The sequence below is a fragment of the Neocloeon triangulifer genome, unplaced genomic scaffold, assembly GCF_031216515.1.
Source record: "Neocloeon triangulifer isolate White Clay Creek 2 clone unplaced genomic scaffold, ASM3121651v1 ptg000020l, whole genome shotgun sequence".
NCBI classification, from domain to species: domain Eukaryota; kingdom Metazoa; phylum Arthropoda; class Insecta; order Ephemeroptera; family Baetidae; genus Neocloeon; species Neocloeon triangulifer.
In genome coordinates this window covers 1,717,054-1,736,313 of record NW_026775561.1, presented here as the reverse complement: position 1 = coordinate 1,736,313, position 19,260 = coordinate 1,717,054, and the positions used below count along the sequence as shown (strand labels likewise).

General features: G+C 36.3%; 5 protein-coding genes across 13 annotated transcripts; 2 read left to right on the top strand and 3 right to left on the bottom strand.

Moving 5' to 3' along the window:
• The first annotated feature begins 328 nt into the window (after nt 1-328).
• LOC132204017 (gem-associated protein 2) lies at nt 329-5,960 on the top strand. Of its 6 annotated transcripts, XR_009442494.1 has the most exons (10): nt 331-412; nt 661-800; nt 882-972; nt 1,050-1,199; nt 1,256-1,399; nt 1,458-1,637; nt 1,690-1,827; nt 5,300-5,391; nt 5,466-5,619; nt 5,685-5,958. XR_009442494.1 is itself a non-coding variant. In XM_059632228.1 (8 exons), exons 2-7 carry the CDS (start codon nt 679-681, stop codon nt 1,783-1,785), a joined length of 783 nt encoding a protein of 260 aa, XP_059488211.1. In that variant the 5' UTR covers nt 331-412; nt 661-678; the 3' UTR covers nt 1,786-1,827; nt 2,014-2,085. The 6 variants fall into 6 exon arrangements, 5 of the variants coding, with proteins under 5 accessions (XP_059488212.1, XP_059488211.1, XP_059488209.1 ...); XM_059632228.1 differs by lacking the exons at nt 5,300-5,391; nt 5,466-5,619; nt 5,685-5,958 and adding an exon at nt 2,014-2,085; XM_059632229.1 differs by lacking the exons at nt 5,300-5,391; nt 5,466-5,619; nt 5,685-5,958 and having other exon boundaries at nt 329-412; nt 1,458-1,622; nt 1,690-2,079.
• LOC132204016 (gastrula zinc finger protein XlCGF8.2DB-like) lies at nt 1,870-4,816 on the bottom strand. 2 transcript variants are annotated; one of them, XM_059632223.1, is made up of 10 exons: nt 4,659-4,816; nt 3,558-3,713; nt 3,351-3,405; nt 3,162-3,293; nt 3,017-3,094; nt 2,790-2,956; nt 2,496-2,736; nt 2,286-2,438; nt 2,115-2,234; nt 1,870-2,061 (listed from the first exon to the last, which is right to left on the bottom strand). In XM_059632223.1, the coding sequence occupies exons 1-10, from the start codon at nt 4,695-4,697 to the stop codon at nt 2,003-2,005; spliced, it is 1,200 nt and encodes a 399-aa protein (XP_059488206.1). In that variant the 5' UTR covers nt 4,698-4,816; the 3' UTR covers nt 1,870-2,002. The 2 variants fall into 2 exon arrangements, with proteins under 2 accessions (XP_059488206.1, XP_059488207.1); XM_059632224.1 differs by lacking the exon at nt 4,659-4,816 and adding an exon at nt 4,444-4,587.
• Nucleotides 5,946-9,805, bottom strand: LOC132204015 (endoplasmin). Of its 2 annotated transcripts, XM_059632221.1 has the most exons (12): nt 9,611-9,805; nt 9,353-9,445; nt 9,123-9,283; nt 8,687-9,002; nt 8,197-8,623; nt 7,952-8,141; nt 7,658-7,896; nt 7,387-7,603; nt 6,975-7,331; nt 6,713-6,925; nt 6,492-6,568; nt 5,946-6,118 (listed from the first exon to the last, which is right to left on the bottom strand). In XM_059632221.1, exons 1-12 carry the CDS (start codon nt 9,657-9,659, stop codon nt 6,040-6,042), a joined length of 2,418 nt encoding a protein of 805 aa, XP_059488204.1. In that variant the 5' UTR covers nt 9,660-9,805; the 3' UTR covers nt 5,946-6,039. The 2 variants fall into 2 exon arrangements, with proteins under 2 accessions (XP_059488204.1, XP_059488205.1); XM_059632222.1 differs by lacking the exon at nt 5,946-6,118 and having other exon boundaries at nt 6,395-6,568.
• A 455-nt stretch (nt 9,806-10,260) lies between these two features.
• On the bottom strand, nt 10,261-12,860 carry LOC132203857 (sorting nexin-7-like). Of its 2 annotated transcripts, none has more exons than XM_059632005.1 (10): nt 12,670-12,860; nt 12,330-12,467; nt 12,057-12,215; nt 11,840-11,950; nt 11,619-11,783; nt 11,316-11,511; nt 10,972-11,258; nt 10,783-10,914; nt 10,593-10,727; nt 10,261-10,536 (listed from the first exon to the last, which is right to left on the bottom strand). In XM_059632005.1, exons 2-10 carry the CDS (start codon nt 12,450-12,452, stop codon nt 10,474-10,476), a joined length of 1,371 nt encoding a protein of 456 aa, XP_059487988.1. In that variant the 5' UTR covers nt 12,453-12,467; nt 12,670-12,860; the 3' UTR covers nt 10,261-10,473. The 2 variants fall into 2 exon arrangements, with proteins under 2 accessions (XP_059487988.1, XP_059487989.1); XM_059632006.1 differs by having other exon boundaries at nt 12,674-12,860.
• A 161-nt stretch (nt 12,861-13,021) lies between these two features.
• Nucleotides 13,022-19,255, top strand: LOC132203856 (constitutive coactivator of PPAR-gamma-like protein 1). Its single transcript, XM_059632004.1, has 15 exons — nt 13,022-13,469; nt 13,795-14,009; nt 14,130-14,416; nt 14,473-14,619; nt 14,672-14,839; nt 14,894-15,095; nt 15,149-15,307; nt 15,364-15,644; nt 15,694-15,902; nt 15,963-16,088; nt 16,141-16,255; nt 16,488-16,676; nt 16,730-17,065; nt 17,119-17,276; nt 17,342-19,255. Exons 2-15 carry the CDS (start codon nt 13,832-13,834, stop codon nt 17,472-17,474), a joined length of 2,688 nt encoding a protein of 895 aa, XP_059487987.1. The 5' UTR covers nt 13,022-13,469; nt 13,795-13,831; the 3' UTR covers nt 17,475-19,255.
• Nucleotides 19,256-19,260: the final 5 nt, after the last annotated feature.

The following is a 19,260-nucleotide window of genomic DNA, read 5'->3' as shown; positions in this document are numbered from 1 at the left end:
GAACAAAACTTACTGTCTTGCTTCAATTTGTGTCCAATCTATGTAGAGGCAGAGGATGTTTTCTTCATTAATTAAATCGCATTAAATAATGCTATATAAATTTGTGGCAATTTTATAAAAGCTAGGTAAATGGTAAATTGAGAAGAATAGTATTAATTAAAGTTATCAAATTTTATGACTGCAGAGAAGAATAATTAAATACTTGAAATCTCTACATCTCAAAATCGAATATAATTATAAATTCCACTTCAAGTCCACAGCTCAGACTGGGCGCTGATTGGTTAGGTAGCGGACGCTGATTGGCTGAGAGGCTCAACCTAAGCACACATGTTTTTTGTTTTGTTTGTCAAATACACCGGCCGGGTTGCTCGCGTAGTTGTTATTAATAACTATTAAGCATTAATTTTGACTGGTAATAATTAATAATTGTTTCAATTATTAAGCTGCTTGCATTACACATGCACACACCTGATGGTCATATTGTAGTATATCATTATTAGCATTTTTTGAACTGGAAACTGGATTAAGTCAGGAATTGCTCAAAATAATAAGACAAAATTATGAGATTATGAGTGAATTGTTTCTGTTTTTAGTTATTGTAATTTATAATAAATAATAAATATAATATTGTTTTATTATCAAAAATTTCTTTTTTTGCAGAATCGCAATTAATCCAAGATGGATGAAGATGAGTACCAGATTCAGAGAGCATTCCCAGTCAGAGATTTGTTAAATTCAAAAGTCAAAATTAAACCTGGTGAGGCGCCGGCAGATGCAATGGAATACCTTTCATTTGTTGCGTGAGTCTATTATTACAAATAGATTTACAATTTTTTTTTTAATTATTCAGTGTTTAATATTTTTAATTGCTTAAAATTAAGACACGAGGCGTCCCAATGCAAAGAAGTGGTTGTGGCCGTAATAGATCAGAAGAAGCTCGGCAAACAAACTGTCACTTACCTGAGCGAAGAAGTAAATTTTATTTTACATTTTATACCTATGAATTTACAAATGTTAAAAATTATGTAACATTGATTTTTGTTTTAAAGGAAACAAAAGCAGAAATTGACTCTCCAAATCAACCCACTCGAGAATGGAAAATTTGTCAAGTGTCTGATTTCTCAGATGTCCGAACGCAGCTTGCTAAAATGAAAGCAGGGCATTCTGTAGACTCTAAAAAAGTTGAAAGAAAAAGCTTGGTAATTTTTATTTCTTTATAATTTTGCAAGTTTTAATTTGATTATATATATATTAGCCTCTAAAATGCCATGAATCTTCTTGGTGCAAGTATTGCTTAGGCTCAAATGTTGCAAGGTCTTTGCCGGACTTTAAGGATTCTTGTGTTGAAGAGTGTGAGGCCAACCTTCCAACAGCATCAGTAATATGCTCAATGGACCAAGTAATAATAATTCGAGCAGTATCGGAGCCATTATAATGCTTATTATTATTATTTATAGCCTTTAATTGAAAAGCTACTGGAGTACCAAATAGGATGGATGGAAATTTGTGGATTTTCAGCTATTCAAGGACTTTGGATTTATTCCTTGATGGCTGGTCTAGAATTACCCTTGACACCAGATGTTTGCAGTTTATTGAGAGCCCTGGCTAGAAGATGTGCCTCCGTAAGAGATCAAGCAGTAAGATTTTTGTTTGCTTCATCAGCTATTATACAATTTTTCTTTGTTGCAGAGTAAAAATTTGACTGAATCATGCAGAACTACTCTGAATTTGATCATCTGCCTTGTCTCCAAATATTTCCGTCAGCTTGATCTGGAAGATTTATGAATTTTATCTCCGTGATGTCTCAGATGCTATACATTAACTAGGGTATGTCTTATATTAATTGTTCTCATGAAAACGCCATTATTTGCGGACTCAATTTTAATGCAGTATACAGCAGTATAGTTGTAATCATTTAACTAAATAAACCTTAAAAGTCCCCAAGGACTACCGAAAAAAATTTAGAAATAATTAAAACCTCTTCCCAGCCGATATCAAAATTTTAAATCATAGATTCGAGACTCCTCTGAATCACACCATCCATTTCTTCACCAATATCACCTAAAAAACAGGACAAAGGTTAGAAGGCAAACACGGTAAAACAGATCGTTTACCATTGCTGATTATGTAAATATGCTCCTTTTCATTTTCTTGAATCTGAGGCACTGGCACCTCCTTGTCAAGCTTTTCATGCTTCTTCGAATGCTTGTAACACGCAGACATCTCCGTAAAGCCTGAAGGTTGTTTTTTATTTACAAATTTCATTTCAATTTATTTACACATACTTTTTTGGCAGTACTTGCAGGAATAAGGCCGCAACCCGTAATGCCGGTTCATATGTTCCGTTAATGTTTGTTGCCGAGTAAAAGTTTTCTTACAAAGCAAGCAAGAATAAGGTTTTTCTCCAGTATGCGTTCGTTCGTGTCGTGCTAAATCACCTAAATTCCAAATTTAAGTTAGCTCTTTTTGAAATGGAACAAATAAAAAAATCTCACCTTTAGTAAGAAATTGTGCAGGGCAATTTGTGCACGTGTACCTCTTGATGTTATTATGCCTCATTTTATGACACCTTAGTTGAGCCTTTTGTCGAAAAGACTTTCCGCAAAGCTCGCAAAGGTGCACTTTTTGGTCTAGGTGCATTGCCATGTGCGACTGAAGCACAGATTTTTGTGTAAATGATTTTGGACACAAGGAGCACTGGAATGGACGCTCACCAGTGTGAAGTCTCTCGTGCACCTACAAATCAATAATATTATTTCCAATTGTAGATTTTCCAAATTCTTAATTACTTTGAGAGACTTTTTCTCCGTAAACTGTGAGCCGCACTGTTCACAGCGCCAGGGTTTATCCCCTGTATGCACTTTCTCGTGCCTGGCAAGGTTGCCCCTGGTCGTAAAGGCGCTGTCACACTCCTTGCAATGATATGGTTTTTCACCAGTGTGGCACCTTCTGTGCACTGAATAAAAATAATAATTATTTCGTCAAACGTCGTCTGGAAATTTTCTCAAAAACTTACCCAATAGATTATTTTTAGTCGAAAATTTGCAGCCGCATTCATCACATTCAAATGGCTTGTTGTGACAGGATTTATGTGCTTCATGGGATTATAGTTATAAAATTTGAGTTTACAAATAATTATCAAACAAATCGATGAAACTAACCACTTAGTGCAGAGTTTGAGATGAATTTTTTGCCGCAAATTTCACAAATAACCGAGTAATCACTGCTTTCAACAGAACTTGAACACTTTAGAGTGACGACGCTTAAATGGTCTTTTGGAATATCATTTTTTTCTGGAAATAATTATTATTTTTAATAAAAATGATACAGCCAAAATATAAAAATCTAACCTGTTTTAGCCCCAGACAAGTAGTCCTGATAAGTCGAACTGCATTCTGCAGCCTCCTGTGAAAAAATGAGAATGAAACTCGGATCAATCCAACATCCAATTAATAATTAAAAAATGTAAAATTTTACGATAAAAAAAATGATATTTATAAATTAGTTGGTACAAGTTGATTTTCTCAAAAATATTTTAAAACATTAGGAATAGGAACCTTTTCCTTTTCAAGCGCAAGGCTAAGCGCACTGATATCGGCTGCCGAATGGTTGACGATTTCTTGGAGTTTCTCTGACATGGTGTTCCAAAATTGTACAGCCTCCAATTTTTGCTCTGCTGCCATTGTGGCAACCATTGAAACGGCATTTTCAACCTGGAAAAATAGCTCGATTAATACTTAATTATGAAAATGACAAATAATAAGTGGCAATTTTTTTTATAAAACTTTTAATTTTCACCCTCTTTTTACCCTTGAGACATACATTTTTATTTAGCCCTCATCGTAAAATAAGAAATAAACAATGGTTGAAAATTTTATTACTTATATTCACAACTTCAATCATATCATCATATTTATTATTAAATCTCCTCTATAAACATAAATATTTTAATAAAATATTCAAAAGAACCCAAATATGTATTATTCAAGATTTTGATTATTATTTATGCTTTTTTTTTATTTATTTTCTGTTCTTCAGAAATCCTTGGCCTAAAACAAAAAGTAAAAATGAAATTAAATGCTATGTTAAATTGTGCATAATATTTTTTCAAATATTTCCAATCCTCCAATCATGATTCAAACATTATATAAATAAATGAATTAAACCTTTCATAAATACACAAAATAAAAATTTGTTAAGTGTAGGCAGTTAATAATATAATATTACTGTTATTACATATAATATTATATTACTTCCAAAAATTAATTTTTTGTTATCTAATTTGTAATGCTCGTCATCTCTTTTTTGCCGGCCGCAATTGACATAAAAATTGAGGCATTCAAAATTCGTCACCACAAAATATTAAGAAAAACATTGCAGGTTCAAAAGAACAATAAAACGCTGCGTTATTAATAAAAAGGACATTGAATAACCCAGAATAACCTTTGATGTGTCAGAGCCTTTTCCGCACCCCCAAACCCCCTACCCTGTCCCTACCCAGCGACAATTATGCACATTATTTGTTGGCCTGGTTTTTGCTTTGCTGGGTGGTGCGATTGATTGAGAGGTCGTGCCAGGTAAACAGGACTGGACTTTCGAGCACGCTTCCAGGTACACGTTTCCTCTCTGCATCCTACGAGTTTGATCAAAACACGTACCTTTTGCTTGAATAGTGGCAAAGACTTGCTTGCAGACATGTCTGATTCGATCCTAGCTACCTTTTTTGCATCAAGTAAAAACGTTGCTTGCTGCCATTTTAACCAGTGTTTATAAGGGTAAAATCAACGGGAACAATGGTTTCGCCAAATGTGCGCATTTACGTCGCGAGATGACGCTAGTATCGCCATCAGCTAAGATTTCGTCTTGATTTCGTCTTTTTCGGCGCTTCTTTTTCGCGTTTTCCGTGGTTGTACGCAAAGAGCGTTTAATAATTTCAGCATTATTATTTTTAATTTCTTTTAATTAAAAACTTATTTTGTTCTTATTGAAAGCTGTTAGATCAAACGGAAATATTTACTCTTTTGGGTTCGGGTTCAATACCCTTATCTGGCGGCCTTGTCCAAAAATTAGTTTTTCACTTAAGTCATGCATGATTTTTAAATTTTAAAAAGGTAAGATTCCCAATTAAAAGGTGAAATTTTGACATTTTAATTCATTTTCCGAGCAGTTGTTTTCTTGCTTATCTTCTAAATCTAAATCCACGTTAAAATTCATACTTACAAAAAATTATACATATTTAAATTTGAAATTTCATTAATTATTTAAAATATAAAAAATACAATAATAAATTTATTTACAGGTATATATTTTTGCCGCAAAGATATGGGCAAAGCAGACAAGAGCAGTTATCATCCCATGAGCGCATCTGAGGATGAACAACAAGTCAATGAGGTTTAAAAGAAAATTTTATTTTTCATGCCGCCACCAATTTTTTTTTTCGTTTTTTTATATTATTGTATTTTTAGGTTGACTTGACTGAAACTCCTTCCAAAAAATCAAGGAAAAAGATTAAGGTGGGCATTCCTTTGTACTCGACAGATGATATATCCGATCTATACATTTCTGAAAAATCTGAGTTCCCAACGGACCTAAAACTGAGACACCCATTGTTTGGCTCTGGTACTGCAATTTTATATTTATTTTTAACGATTTATAAAATTTTAATCATGATATGTAAATTATAGATTTTGAAGCCCGGTGTAACCTCTTGAATGATGCAACACTTTCAAGTCAAGATAATTCACCACGGAAGACAAAAAAGATAAAGTTGGAGCCCTCGGACATTGATGTTATTGATATTGAGGATGAAGACTCCAGCAGCAAAGATCATCATAAGAAAAAGTTGAAGAGGAAGCGAGACAAATATGATATTGAAGGACTTCCAAAGAAAAGAAATCATAATGATAGTTAGATAGAGTCAATAAAATCCAAGGAATTCCTATAAAATGAATGTTTATTTTATGAATTTCTCAAATGTATGGTGAGTGTGTTTGAACAAAAATTAATTAATGATAGCCCAGATGAGAGCAAAAATCTCGATTACAGCTCATCACGCTCTTCTGTTTTAACCTCTTCCTCTGTTTCTTCAATTTTGTTTTGCCCGTCTTCAGTGCTAATACTGGAAATTTAATTTAGAAGTTTATTGAAAGTCAAATCAAATTCGGTTGTAATAATAGCGACAATAGCAAGATACTTTTGAAGCCTACATCTGCTCGGACTAATCTGCCATTTTCATGTATTAATTTCAACATAATTATATTTGGCGCTCTCAACATAGATGCAATGGAGTACACAGACTCAAGACAAATCCCATGATGACCATCACAAGAGAAAAGTTGAAGCATAAGCAATACAGACACGACATTAAAGAACTTTCAAATAACATTAAGAAATGTACGGAAATGAAAATTTATTTTATTTTTCTCATATACACATAACAAACAGACAAACAATGGAATAATGAACCAAATGAGAACACAAATCCTGATTACAATTCGTCATGCTCCTCTGTGTTAACTTCCTCCTCTGCTTCGTCAGTCTTGTCTTCTCCACTTTCATCCTCATCGGGCTATTGAATTCAAATTTTTTACTACTGCTGAAGACCCTTTGTCGGACGTGAGACCCATCGAGACCGTGCTCCAGACCATTGGTATCAGTGGGTCTCAATGGGTCTCACATCCAACAAGGGGAATTTAAAATTTAGTTTTTGTACCTTCTCATCTGGGGAAATGCCTAGAGTCTTCCTCATCATTGCTTCGACACTGGCAGCAAACTCGGATGTATCTTTAAGCATGTACCCCGACCTCAGGGTTGCCGTGCGGAACATCATGAGAGCCATGTCTTTAGCAGTAGGATCGGCAGGGTCATCTTCGACTCTTCGCAGCAGTTCTTTAATGAGAGGGTGGCGAGGATTCACCTCCAAGACCTAGAAGGATTTTTAAAAAAAAATACATAACGTTAAATAATCATGTTACCTTCTTCTGGTTGAGATAATAAGTCCGCTGTGGGTCATCTGTCTTCTGATGGGCATTGGAAACTGCAAGACGCTCCATGTTGCCAGTCCAGCCAAACATGCTGGCGACAAGGGCACATGGTGAATCGGACAGCCTTTCAGACAAGGTTGCTTTGGCAATGTGATTCTTGAGAGCATCGTCATTGAACCATTTGATCAGAGGCTCAAAGCGGGTTTTCAAGGCCTCCTTCTTTTCCTTGTCAGATTCCGAATCTGCCAATGTAAATCCTTCTTTCGCAACATTTTGGAACTTTTTTCCTTCAAACTCTGGCAAAGCAGAGATGCAGTACTCATCTACGGCTTCGACAAGGTACAGAACCTGAGGATATAAACGGTTAGTATTTTGTAATTATAAATTTTATTGGTTAATTTACCTCGTAACCCTTCTTCAGAAGCCTTTCAACAAATGGCGACTTGGCAACTTCATCCCTGTTAGCTCCGGCAATGTAGTAGATGTGCTCCTGATTGGGCTTCATTCTGGAGACATAATCTGCCAGACTAGTCAAGGCAGAGTCATAGGAGGAAAGGAACATGAGCAGCTTAGCCAAGCGTGTGCGATTAGCAGAGTCTTCAATCACTCCCAACTTGATGCTAAAGAATAGGGTCAGTCTCATGATAATAAATAAAAATTACTTCAACACTTACTTTGTGGAATATTCTTTCCAGAACTTTTCATATTCATCTTTGTCCATTTTCTTCAACATGTCCAGTGCCTTGCGGACAAGTTTCTTCTTAATGATTTTAATCAACTTGTGTTGTTGCAGCGTTTCACGAGACACATTCAGAGGCAAATCATCAGAGTCCACAACGCCTTGGATGAAGCTCAAATAACTGGGCATCATATCTTGGAGGTCGTCACTAATGAAAACACGGCGCACGAAAAGCTGAAAATTCACATCAAAGATCAGCAATGTCCTTTAAAAAATTCCTCCCTCCTACCTTGATGTGGTCGGTTTTTGTTCCATATCGATTGAATCCCTCACCAGGTTGGGTCTCGGGAACAAAAAGAAGGGACTTGAAAGTGACTTCTCCCTCGGCAACAAAGTGCACTTTAGTCAAGGGGTCTTTGGTGTCCTTGGTCAAGGTTTTGTAGAAAGCATTATATTCCTCCTCCTCAATTTCTGTAGGCCTAAAATATAAATAGTAAATACACAATTGCATCAAAATCTTGTGTAGAAACATACTTTCGGGTCCAGATGGGCTTTGCTTCATTTAGCTTTTCCCAGTCCCAAACAGTTTTCTCCACTTTCTTGGTCTTAGGTTTTTCTTCCTTTGCGTCTTCCTCTTCAACCTTTCCATCCTCATCGTCAGCAATATCCTTCTCTTCCTTGGTTGCTTCCTCTTCAATGGGCTCCTCTTCAGTGATTGTCTTGCTGGCCCACAAGTAAATGGGGAAGTTGATGAACTGTGAATATTTCTTCACAAGGTTCCTGATAGTTTCAGGCTGTAGGTAATCGCTGGCTTCTGGTTTCAACTGAAGGCTGATCTGTGTTCCTCTTGGTAAAGTGTTTCCCCTTGGATCCTGAGCAATGTTGAAACTGCTTGTGTCACTCTCCCAGATGTATTGGTCATCATTGTTGTTTTTGCTGGTGACAACGACATTATCAGCCACTGAAAAAAATGTCAAATACATATATAATGAGTTTAAGCAATGATAAATCAACAAAAAATTACCAAGGAAAGCAGAGTAAAATCCAACACCAAATTGGCCAATCATATCGTTGGTGTCTTGTGAATCCGAGTCTTCTTGCATTTTAGTTAGGAATTCTGCTGTGCCTGATTTTGCAATGGTGCCCAAGTTGTTGATTAGATCATTTTTAGTCATTCCGATTCCGGTGTCTATAACATGCAGCACCTTGTTGTCAGGGTCGAGCTTAATTTTAATGGCTAGATCAGGAGTGGATGACAACGCGGAAGGATCTGTTAACGACAATAGTCTTATTTTGTCCAAAGCATCTGAGGCATTCGAGATCAGTTCTCTAAGGAAAATCTGCAAATTAAAATGAAGGTGATTATTTTCATGCTCAAATTAAGTAATATGTATTCTGTAGTTCTACCAATAAGCAATACAAATGAAGATGTTTATTATTTAATAATACAATAAATTTACCTCCTTATTTTTGTACAAAGAGTTGATGATCAGCTTCATCATTCTATTCACTTCTGCTTGGAACGTGAATTTCTCTGCTTTTTCCCTGAGCTGTTTAAATTGTGCGACATTGAGACCGTCAAGTTTTATTGCTTCCTCTTCTCTTTTGACAGCTTCATCGTCTAAAATCATATCGCGTGTCATTTACAATCGCATATTTCATATTTTTATTTAGAAACAAAATAGCTAACCTGTCCTCAACGCCTCTCTGCTGCTTCCTAAGTCTGGTTCAACAGTTACAGTTTTTATGTCTTCATCCTCATCCGCAGTCACACCAGAGAGCCCTTAAATAATGAGAAAAAATGTGTTTATTTGAGGAGTAACGTGCACACATTGCCATAACAATAATTTCTTAAATTTATGAGCATTTTCTTCAAGCCGGCACATTATTGTTTATCGACGACATCAACAAAACAATGAGAGCAGTGCATAAAATCATAAATACACACCTGTTAAGAGCAGAATTCCCACTGCTAGTAAAAAATAATTTTTCTTCATTCTTAAATGCGAAGATTTCTGAAAAAAGATACTCAGAAGCAGAAATTTCTGCCCTTCTGGTTCTACCCGCAAAATGAAAAGTTGTCACTCTTCGACATTCAAATTCGAACTGCGAGTTTACGTGTTTAAGCAGCCCCTAGTATAACATGAGTTGAGAGCGACGGTCGACGTGCACCAATAATATGGTACCACGCGAAACTTTTCGGCCAATCAGAACATGCTATCTGGCAACCAGCTGGAATAGCATGCTACCGCAACGATTCTCATTGGCCCATCTCTCTCGCAATAAGAACAAGCAAAATTTCACAAAATTTATTCGATTGATAATACAAATCAAATTATTTAACAATTTGTCACCGTTGTAGCTGTTCTCAAATATTATTTTCCTTCTATGATTTAAAGATTATATCGATTATATTATTCCAATCAAACGTTTTACACATATACCTTATATTAAAAATATTTTGTAAAAAATATGTATTAAATATTTGAAGATAAATTTAATTTTCAGCAATAATTTTCTGTGATTTGTTGCTATTCTAATTATATTCTTTGCATATCAGAAATCCTAAGCAGGATAGAAAAATTAATTACTCCAAAATTTAATGGTTCAATACAGTTATTTATTTGATGAAAAAACAAAATACTATTCAAGGATAAATATCTCTCCCCAACATTTCAATATTTTTATAACAACAAATATCGAATTTAACCGCATTATCAATTTGCTTACTAGATTAACTAAATCCATGGAGATCACATTCATACTGCAGAATCAGTCCATGATTTATTTTAGTAATGTCAGTCAGAAAGATCAGTTTGATGGACGAACCTCTTTATTGATGTCCTGTAAGACTTGCTCCCAGGCAGACTGAGACTGGAAAATCACAAACTTAGTTTTAGTTACAAATCACAACTTTCATAAGTTCAAACCTTCTCATGGAATTTTATTTGCGCATCAGCCATACTAATAAAAAGTTGCTTCAGATCTCTTCTTTTTTCCAAATGCCACCGTTCAAAATCAGCCCTAAGACTCTCATTGGCACATTCAGTTAAGTCTTGTTTTTCCTGATTTAAGAAGAATTTTTAAACTGGCACAAATGTAATACATTTGATATTTCACCTCAGTTTGCTTCATTAAGTCTCCAATGGCTGCGCTTAACTTTTGAAGTCTGTCCTCTTTGTTTTCTGGCACTTTCCAGAAGGCTAAACTATGGCCAATTGATTCTGAACTTGGTCCAAGATCATTTTGGAGCTATATTATTATTGCAATGTGAATCCAAAACTTTGCAATTCTTAATTTAAGTATTACGAGCTGTTTTTCTGCCCTTTTTTTGCCTAATTCCTCCAACACTAGCTCGTATTCAATCTGAGCAGCATCTCTTCTATCAAGCGATTCTTTCAATGCATCTATGTACAAGAGGAACTCTTTCAAAGGTTGGCTGATAATGTGTGGGTACTCATTAATCATAGTCTGCTCTTCGGTGCTTATTGATTCATAAGCTTGGCCAATCGATGAAAGGATATGATCTAGTTCTGGCTCAGTAGTGGACCAGAGGTTGAACACAGGCTGGAGTTGTAGATTTTCAGAAAGATGTTCTGAAAAATAATTTTTTTTAATCACAAGAAACTATTTTATTCCTATACAGACTCTACCTTCCAGTTCCTTGTTAATTCTGTTGCTTATTTTCTCAATGCTTGTCAATTTTTCTGAAAGAAGCTGAGAGTAATTCAGCATTTCTTCAAAGTCTTGAGGTCGGCCTTTCGCCAAGTATATTCCAGAAATATTTTGCAGTGAATCAGTCCATCTGCTAATCAATCCTTGCTTGCTCCTTCGAAGTTGTGTGAAATCCTTGAAAAAGTATTATTAGTATGTTATTATGCTGCCACCTTAGAAACTAATAATTTTGTAAATAGATTAATATTTTCAATAGATAAATTCATCCTGATTTCTCTTACTGTTGGTTTTGCTGATAAAAATCCTTTCAAGTTAGCATCAAAGCACAGAACAGGGTGGTCAGCTAATCTGTTCATGAACTTGTGAAGCATGGCCATGCGATGAAGAATGAATTCCTTAGAATATCTGTCGAGCTGACCAATAAGTGAATGTTTTCCTGGCAGTGGCTGATAAAATTTTAATAAGAATAAATATAATTTTATGAATGAATGCATCTGCTTACTGGAATGAGGTTATTGGGGTAACTTCGAACTAAATTTTCTCGGAGCCAAAGAAAGTCATTGAATCTTCTACGAACCATATACTCAGTTTCCTCGAACTCTGCTCTTGATGTCTGAAAAAATAATTATTGACACACTAGATTATTAAGAAGAAGAAAATACTCCCACTAAAGATTTTTTTAGAGGGAAATGAAGTTTGAAACATTAAAATTTGCGTACTTTTGTGGTTACTCTAAATGTGATGTACGTCTCTAACGCACTGAGGTGTTTCTGAGGATTATCAACTCTAATTTGCAGATCTCGCCCATCCTCATGTAGATCACCAATGTCATCTTGGTCTTGCAAAGTTGAGAAGCTTTCAATCGATGGTGATGCAGCCTAAAAACAAAATTAATTTATTTCTGCCTTTTCTTCATTATTAAAAATTATTAAATAATGATATCTCTATGATTTATCATAAGTTAGAGATTAGAGCATTCTTTTCTCCCTTACAACAGATCCTTCAAAAGAGGCACTACAGGTTGAAAAGGGTTCATCAATATCATGACACCCATCAGATCGTGTCACTCCCTTACACTCTGTTGTAACGTCTATTACAGCCCCTGGGCTCTCCATTTCACATACAGCAGCCTAAAAAAATATTATTAGATAAAGAGATTTATGTTTAGAGAATTTTTTGTTTAACAATGAGCAGTAATATACATAATAAAGGTATAATAATGCAATAATAATTAATAACATATGCATGAGCTGCGAGTTACAGATGTTACAGATAAGCTATTATATGTTTACATATTTCTTATTGTTTTCTAAAAAAATCCGACACTCATACCTACGTATATGTACCGTCGCAATTGAGCTCCAAGTCCAAAATTACGGTAAACTGAGACGAAAGTTATCGGAAAGAACGGCTCAGCTTAACAACACGGAACTCTTAACTTCCTAATATGTATCTAAATATTTTCCGCAACTTTTAGGAACTTATTTTGGTTTATTTATACTTGCGGCCACACCCACGTGAGAATAAAGTCGTCAAGGAGGTAATCGTGGTTGTCGTCTTCCTTCCAAATTCCAAAGAGCTTCGACGATTTTGATTGGCTAAATATCCCTGAGGGAGGATCTCCTCCTTTTTGATTGGTTATTCATATCTCAGAATCTCAGAATCGTAGCAAAATCGAATATTTACAGTTGTCGTAGCTTGTTAGATCTTGTACTTTGCACAAATCCGAAAGCATTTCACAGGAAAGGAAAAGGGACTAGAACTGTGATATAACCATCCATATTCTGCCGAATCTTCTCTTCATGCTTTCCTCTGGTAGTTCTGTTATTCCAACCAAGAAGACCTCTTGATTCCAACCTCGTTCTCATCTCAAATCTCAACGTGCTCTTTCGTTCTGCCTATGTTCTTAACTATACTCGGGCCGAATAATAAGGCGAGGTTCATTCGGCCTGCGGAATTTTGTTCATGATCGCGGCTTGGTGTGTGCAGGGCTGCCTAGAAATCACACAGAGACCACGAGCAAGAGCAAGCAAGAGCCATCATGGCCAAACGCTGACCACCACACATTACATACATTATACTCGCTTAATCTGATTTGCTGTCTATTTGTAACAAATCTTCTTAACATCTCAGTAAGTATTTTTTTTAATAAAATTTTACATCCATTAAATTTTGTCTGCCAAACGTTTTAATTGAAGTTCTTTGTAAAACTCAAAAATTTTTGTAAAGAATTGAAGCCGTCCATTTCCAACGTGTTAAAACCAATTTAAATGCATTTTATTAAATTTAGGTATAATGTAGATTCCGTCAGTTGAGTCCTTCAAGCTCTCAGTTTTATCCTAGTTTATTTGTTTTTTATTTGCTACATGTAAATGTATTAATTAACTATATACATAAATATCATAGTTATGCCGGTTACGGTTACTTATAACATGATAACTTTTCTTCTTGTTACAGAAAAGTGCAGAAAAGCATTCATTGAAGATTAATAGCAATGGCGATCCAAGATTTGCAGACTTTTATCCAGACCTACGCCCCTGGCGGATGCGTTTCTATCGACCTGCTGAAAATTGCTGCCAGAAATAGGAAGGCACAACCACCTGGTCGAAGACTTAGGCTTGTACTTGATGCAGAATGCTGCCTCGACAGATTATATGGTGGCTTTTTCTCAGGTGATGTGTCTTTGTTAAATTATTGTTGTGAAATTTTTTTTTTCAAATCATAAGAAAAATCTGTAAACTGGTATTAAATGTAATGGAATGAAATTAATAATGGGCAACTTAATTTTTCAGACTGGGCTAGTGGTGGCCAGTGGAATAGAATGGTGCAGTTCTTGTCTACTCTGATCCAAAATATGCAAGCACATGGGATTGAGCTTGTTGTTTTCTTCAACGGCTGCCAGGAGCTGGATAGAATTGAACAGTGGCAGCAAGCACAGCAGAGTATCTACCACAGAGCCACATCTGTGCTTCGCCATCTTGCCTCTAAAGGCACACCGCCTCCAAAAGTTTGGTGGATACCTCCTGAGTGCCTCCGAACTTGTCTCAGAATGGCTTTGAGGCATCTCAATGTCTCTGTGGTATATTTATAACTATTATTATTCAGCAAATTTCTTAACGCTCATCTCGAATTTAGATGTGTAGTATGTACGACCACAGGCAGGAAGTAATTGCTTTCTGCAGAGAAAACAATTATCACGGTCTTCTTGTTGAGGATCCCGAATACGCAGCTTTTGACCCACCTCGATACTTCTCTTCACAGCAGCTGAAACTCACTTACAAGGTTTAAATACTTGATTTCAATAGCACAATAATTGATGTTATTAAAATTCTAGGGTGCCCTTGAAACAAAGGAGTACCTAATAGGAAAAGTTGCTGAAGCATTGGAACTTCCCAATAATAAATTGCCTATGGTTGCCGCGCTCTTGGGCAACCATCTGATCTCTGAGGAGAGCTTGGATTCATTCCACCGCAAAATATGCCCAGAGCACCAGTCAGGAAAGGTGTGATGCAGCAGCTAATAGCTTCTGTACATATTTAAATGAAAACTTTTATAGATACCCTCTGATGTCATCGTAAAAGCAATAGCTTCATTTTTGAATGGACTAGGGTCAATTTCTAATGATGTTGATGAAATAGTTGATCAAGTCTTTCCTGGGCCAGGAGCTTCCCACTTACGAAGCAAATTGCATGCTGCATTCAAATATTACATGAATGGTACAAAGGAAGGATTCCTCAGTTACAAAAGTGGAGCTAAAGGTTTGTAGCTTTGAACTCTACTGCATTATTGTAAATTTGCAAATTCTTTTCAGGCCGAAATGGCAAATTGAAAGGGAAGGCAAAGATAGATGCAGATAAGACATCTCGAGCATTAAAATTTGCCTCTGATGCATCTAGCTCCATTGAAGCTATACAATCAACTCCATCAATTAAAGTTGATCCTCCTACTTCTGACGAACAACCTAGTGAAAGTAATTTTTAACAATGCAAACAATGGATAGCTTCTTAAAACTAACTCAATTTTTAGTCGCTAATGGACTTGCTAGCCTTCAACTAAGCTCTTCAAGCTCCAGCAGCACAAGTAGTGCTCCCTCTCCAAATCCTACTGGGAATGAATGCGAATTCAATATCTCAGTCTTAGTGTCTGCAGAGGTGCTGAGAACTGCCAGTGAGCGACATACAAAAGGCATGATGTCTCCCCAGATTTACCAAATCCTCAGTCACGGTCAACTTCGACTGCCAGCTATACTTGCAGATGAAACAGAGCTGCCGCCTGTGCACTTATTTTTCAGGCCTCTACGCCAAATGGTAAATAATACTGATGACTACAGGAAGGAGGCTGAGTTCATTTTTTAAGGTCTATGGAGTTCTATTCAATTTGCATCACCTGAGCTTCCTTCAAAGTCACAAGGCAGCCAAAGACAAGGCCTCTCAAATGGCCCATATCAATCTCGATTCAATTACAATACAAGAAATATTGTGGCTCAAAGATTCAATGAGAACTGACAAAGTCAAACCAGAGAGAGTAGGATGGGGCGTGCCCACAGTTCAACGCCTGTGGTTTGGGTAAGTCTTTCAGTTCCTTGATAGGTCACTATTTATTAAGCAAAATTAATTTTTCTGCAGTTCCACTGTTGACGATAAAAGGAGGCGCTTGAGGGCTTTCCTTTCTTGCATGAGATCTGATACAACCATGATTCTCAACCCTCACTATGTGCCACAGCCAATGCTCTTATTTGCTTGTGTTATTAGGTAGTACTTCTCTAAACACAAGCACAAACAAATAATTCGTATTTTTTTTCAGGTACATAATGTCGCACACTGAAAAACCTATACTAAGAAAGCAGGAAATGGACGCTCTGATTGCTCAGGCCTTTTCTCCAGAACTGATGAATGCCAATTTCCTGCAAGATCTCCAAGTAAGAAATTAATAATAACATCTTCTGTTTTCTGTTGATCAATGAGCACCATTTATTCAGAGGCTAACCATTATGGTTTTGATCTTCTGCACACGGGTGCTAAATCAATTCGAGGTTGATCATATTCGTAAGCCTCTTTGGCCTAGGGATAGTCAATTTTGAACATTTTTGTTTCCATTTGTCAACATTTATTGTTCGAAATGGTTTTGTGAAATAAAACTTAATATTTTAGTTACCTAGACTGAATGTAAGAGGTGTTCAACTAGCTGCACTGGTGATGAATGGCATTGAAAATGCCCTACTGGCCAACGATGCCTGTGGAGCACCCATTCCTTGGCTCATGTGCTGCCCATGGCTCTATTTTGATGGCAAACTTTTTCAATATAAATTGTTGAAAGCCGAAAATGTACGAGGACTTCCTGTGAGTTTAATGCCAAACTTAAATGTTCGTTAATTAAAATTAATTTAACACAGGACTTGTGTGACCACCGCATGGAAGATGTCCTTAAAATTGAGAAAATGAAAGAAGCTATTCTGGAAGGTCTCACTCCCACCTTTGCAAGGGTTGCACCCCCTCAACACTTACCACCTCCGATAAGGATGCCAACCCAAGTGAATCTGATGGCAGCTCCTTTGATGTCCGTTTTTCCACCAAACGCAAGGGGGGTGACTCCTCGTGGACGGAACATGGTAGCTGAAGGAGGACGTCTTAGAGTCGCAGGAATTGTTGTTGGGCAGTGGGGTGACAATTATGGTAGCGCTGCAAATGGACGTTCCCAAGGACATCGGAACAATCCTCCATATCAGCATGTGAGCCCATTAATATGACTTGCTGTTCAAATTTCTTATCTGAACCACCATAGCCTGCTGGTAAAGGGTTCATAAATGCTGGAATGCCAAATCTGCATCCAGGCTATAACCCTCGTGGTGATCCAAAAGCAACCCGACTGGCTGTTAGAGGTCGTGGGGCCATCCAGAATGGGCGCCGGGGTAGGACAGCTAAAAAATCCACACCCAATGGGTAATGATTTTAATTTGCAATGCTAAAATCAACTTGTCTGATCTTGTCGCTGATTAAAATTTCAGGACTGTCAGCAAGGGCGGCAAAGTCAGCTCAGAAATCAATTCGGCCAGCACGCTTAAGACTGAATCAGGATTGCAGCCAAATGGACACCCTGATGGAAAGACTGCTAGTCTGCAAGAGCCACCTTGCCCGTGAGTTGGTCAGCTGATGCGCTTAATTAAGACTTGAAATGTAGGCCAATTATTGCCTGCTCAACTGATATTTTTCTATGTTTGTTAATTTGTAATACGAAAGTGAGGTCCCTAGGAATTTTCCTTAGGGCGCCACAAATGTTGCCAACAGGTAGGAACGGTTGTGAGTGTTCAATCCAAAAGAAATTGTGATGAACCTTGTGATAAAATCAAAGATATTTTGACAGAAACAAAACTCGTGTTAGGCATGCCGTGTAGATTTCTTTGCATTGAATACTTTGAGCCAGCCGCAAGGTGCCTAAATCTCTGGGCTAGCACCTCGGTATTTTTGTAAATGCTACTGTTTCTACCAATCAATGGCCAGTGGCCGCTCAAAACTTCATGATGCCCACTACAATGCCCACTCACTACCAAAACACAGTCTGAAACTGGCTAAATGATGCCACGAAGAAAACAGAACTGTAAAGTCAAAAATTAAAATACCTGGACGGAGACTTCTTGCGGAGTTATCTGCAGTCTATTGGTGTTACAACCACAAATCACTGGAAAAAGCTTAACTTGTTTGTACTGCTGCCCGAAATTTAATTTTAAATCTTTTGCAAGTTAATTTTTTTTCCGTAAAAACATTTTATTTTTATTTATTTAAAAGCAGTTGACGCAGAGATTGCAAAGCAGATTTTGGTTACACAATTGCCTCTCCTTTCATAATTTATTGTTTAAATAAAAGGAATGCAATGCAATGTTTGTCCAGTGATACAAATAACAGTGCGAGAAAATATGTAATTATTTTTAGCTAGCTAGCTAGGGTCCACTGAATTTTTCTTGCTTTATTTCAACAGATTAAATTTAAATAATAGGAAATCAAACGACAGAAAAATTTAATGTATTCAATCAAACAATAATATTGTTGCATATTCAATGGTAAAATGTGGAAGTGTTTGCCTCAAAACTACATAAAAATATAATGCTGTAACATATTTATGCAAACTTTGGTAAGCTACCAAAAGTACAGCTTGCTTTTAATTTTATTAAATGCTCATTGATTGTTTGTATTACAAATTAGTAAATTGATGCGGCTGCCTGTATATCCAGATGCAAAAGTTATCATGGAAAAAAATTGTTTATAACCCTTAGTTAAAATAAAAAATCCGTGTTGTCATTCTATTTGTTAAATAATCTACGGAATCAAGTAGTGTACGACCATCTGCAATGGAAAATAGAATTTGAAGTACTTTAATGGTGGAAATTTGCTATCGGGAGTAAAATAGAAATAGAACAGTATGTGTAACTATTTGTATAACTTTTTTGCTTACCAACCCAGTGGACCCTGTGGATTACACTTACGAACAATGAAACTTTAACTGTTACATACATTTTAGGACCCGCAGTTTGACGTTAATTTTAAGAACTGCTGTTTATCTAATTTGAAAACTCTTGCCCCCTTCACACACTGCAAAATTAATCAATATTTATAATCTCAACTGCTATGATGCAGTAAAAATTACATTGTATTCCCTTAACCACAAAATAGTCTTATTGCTTTTGATGCTGAAGAACGGAGTTAATCTTTATGTAAATTCTCATGTCATCATCTAAATCAATCATTCATAAATAAATGATCAACAATTTGTGCTGGCTGGCGTGACATAAGAATAAAACCTCTCAACAAATATAAAATGATTTAATTTTTCAGTCCTGCCAAATGTTGTGCAATGTGCTGAACAAGAAAGAATTATTATCTTAAATGCTCATTTGACATTAACATAGTTATGTTTAATGTAGGGGTTTAA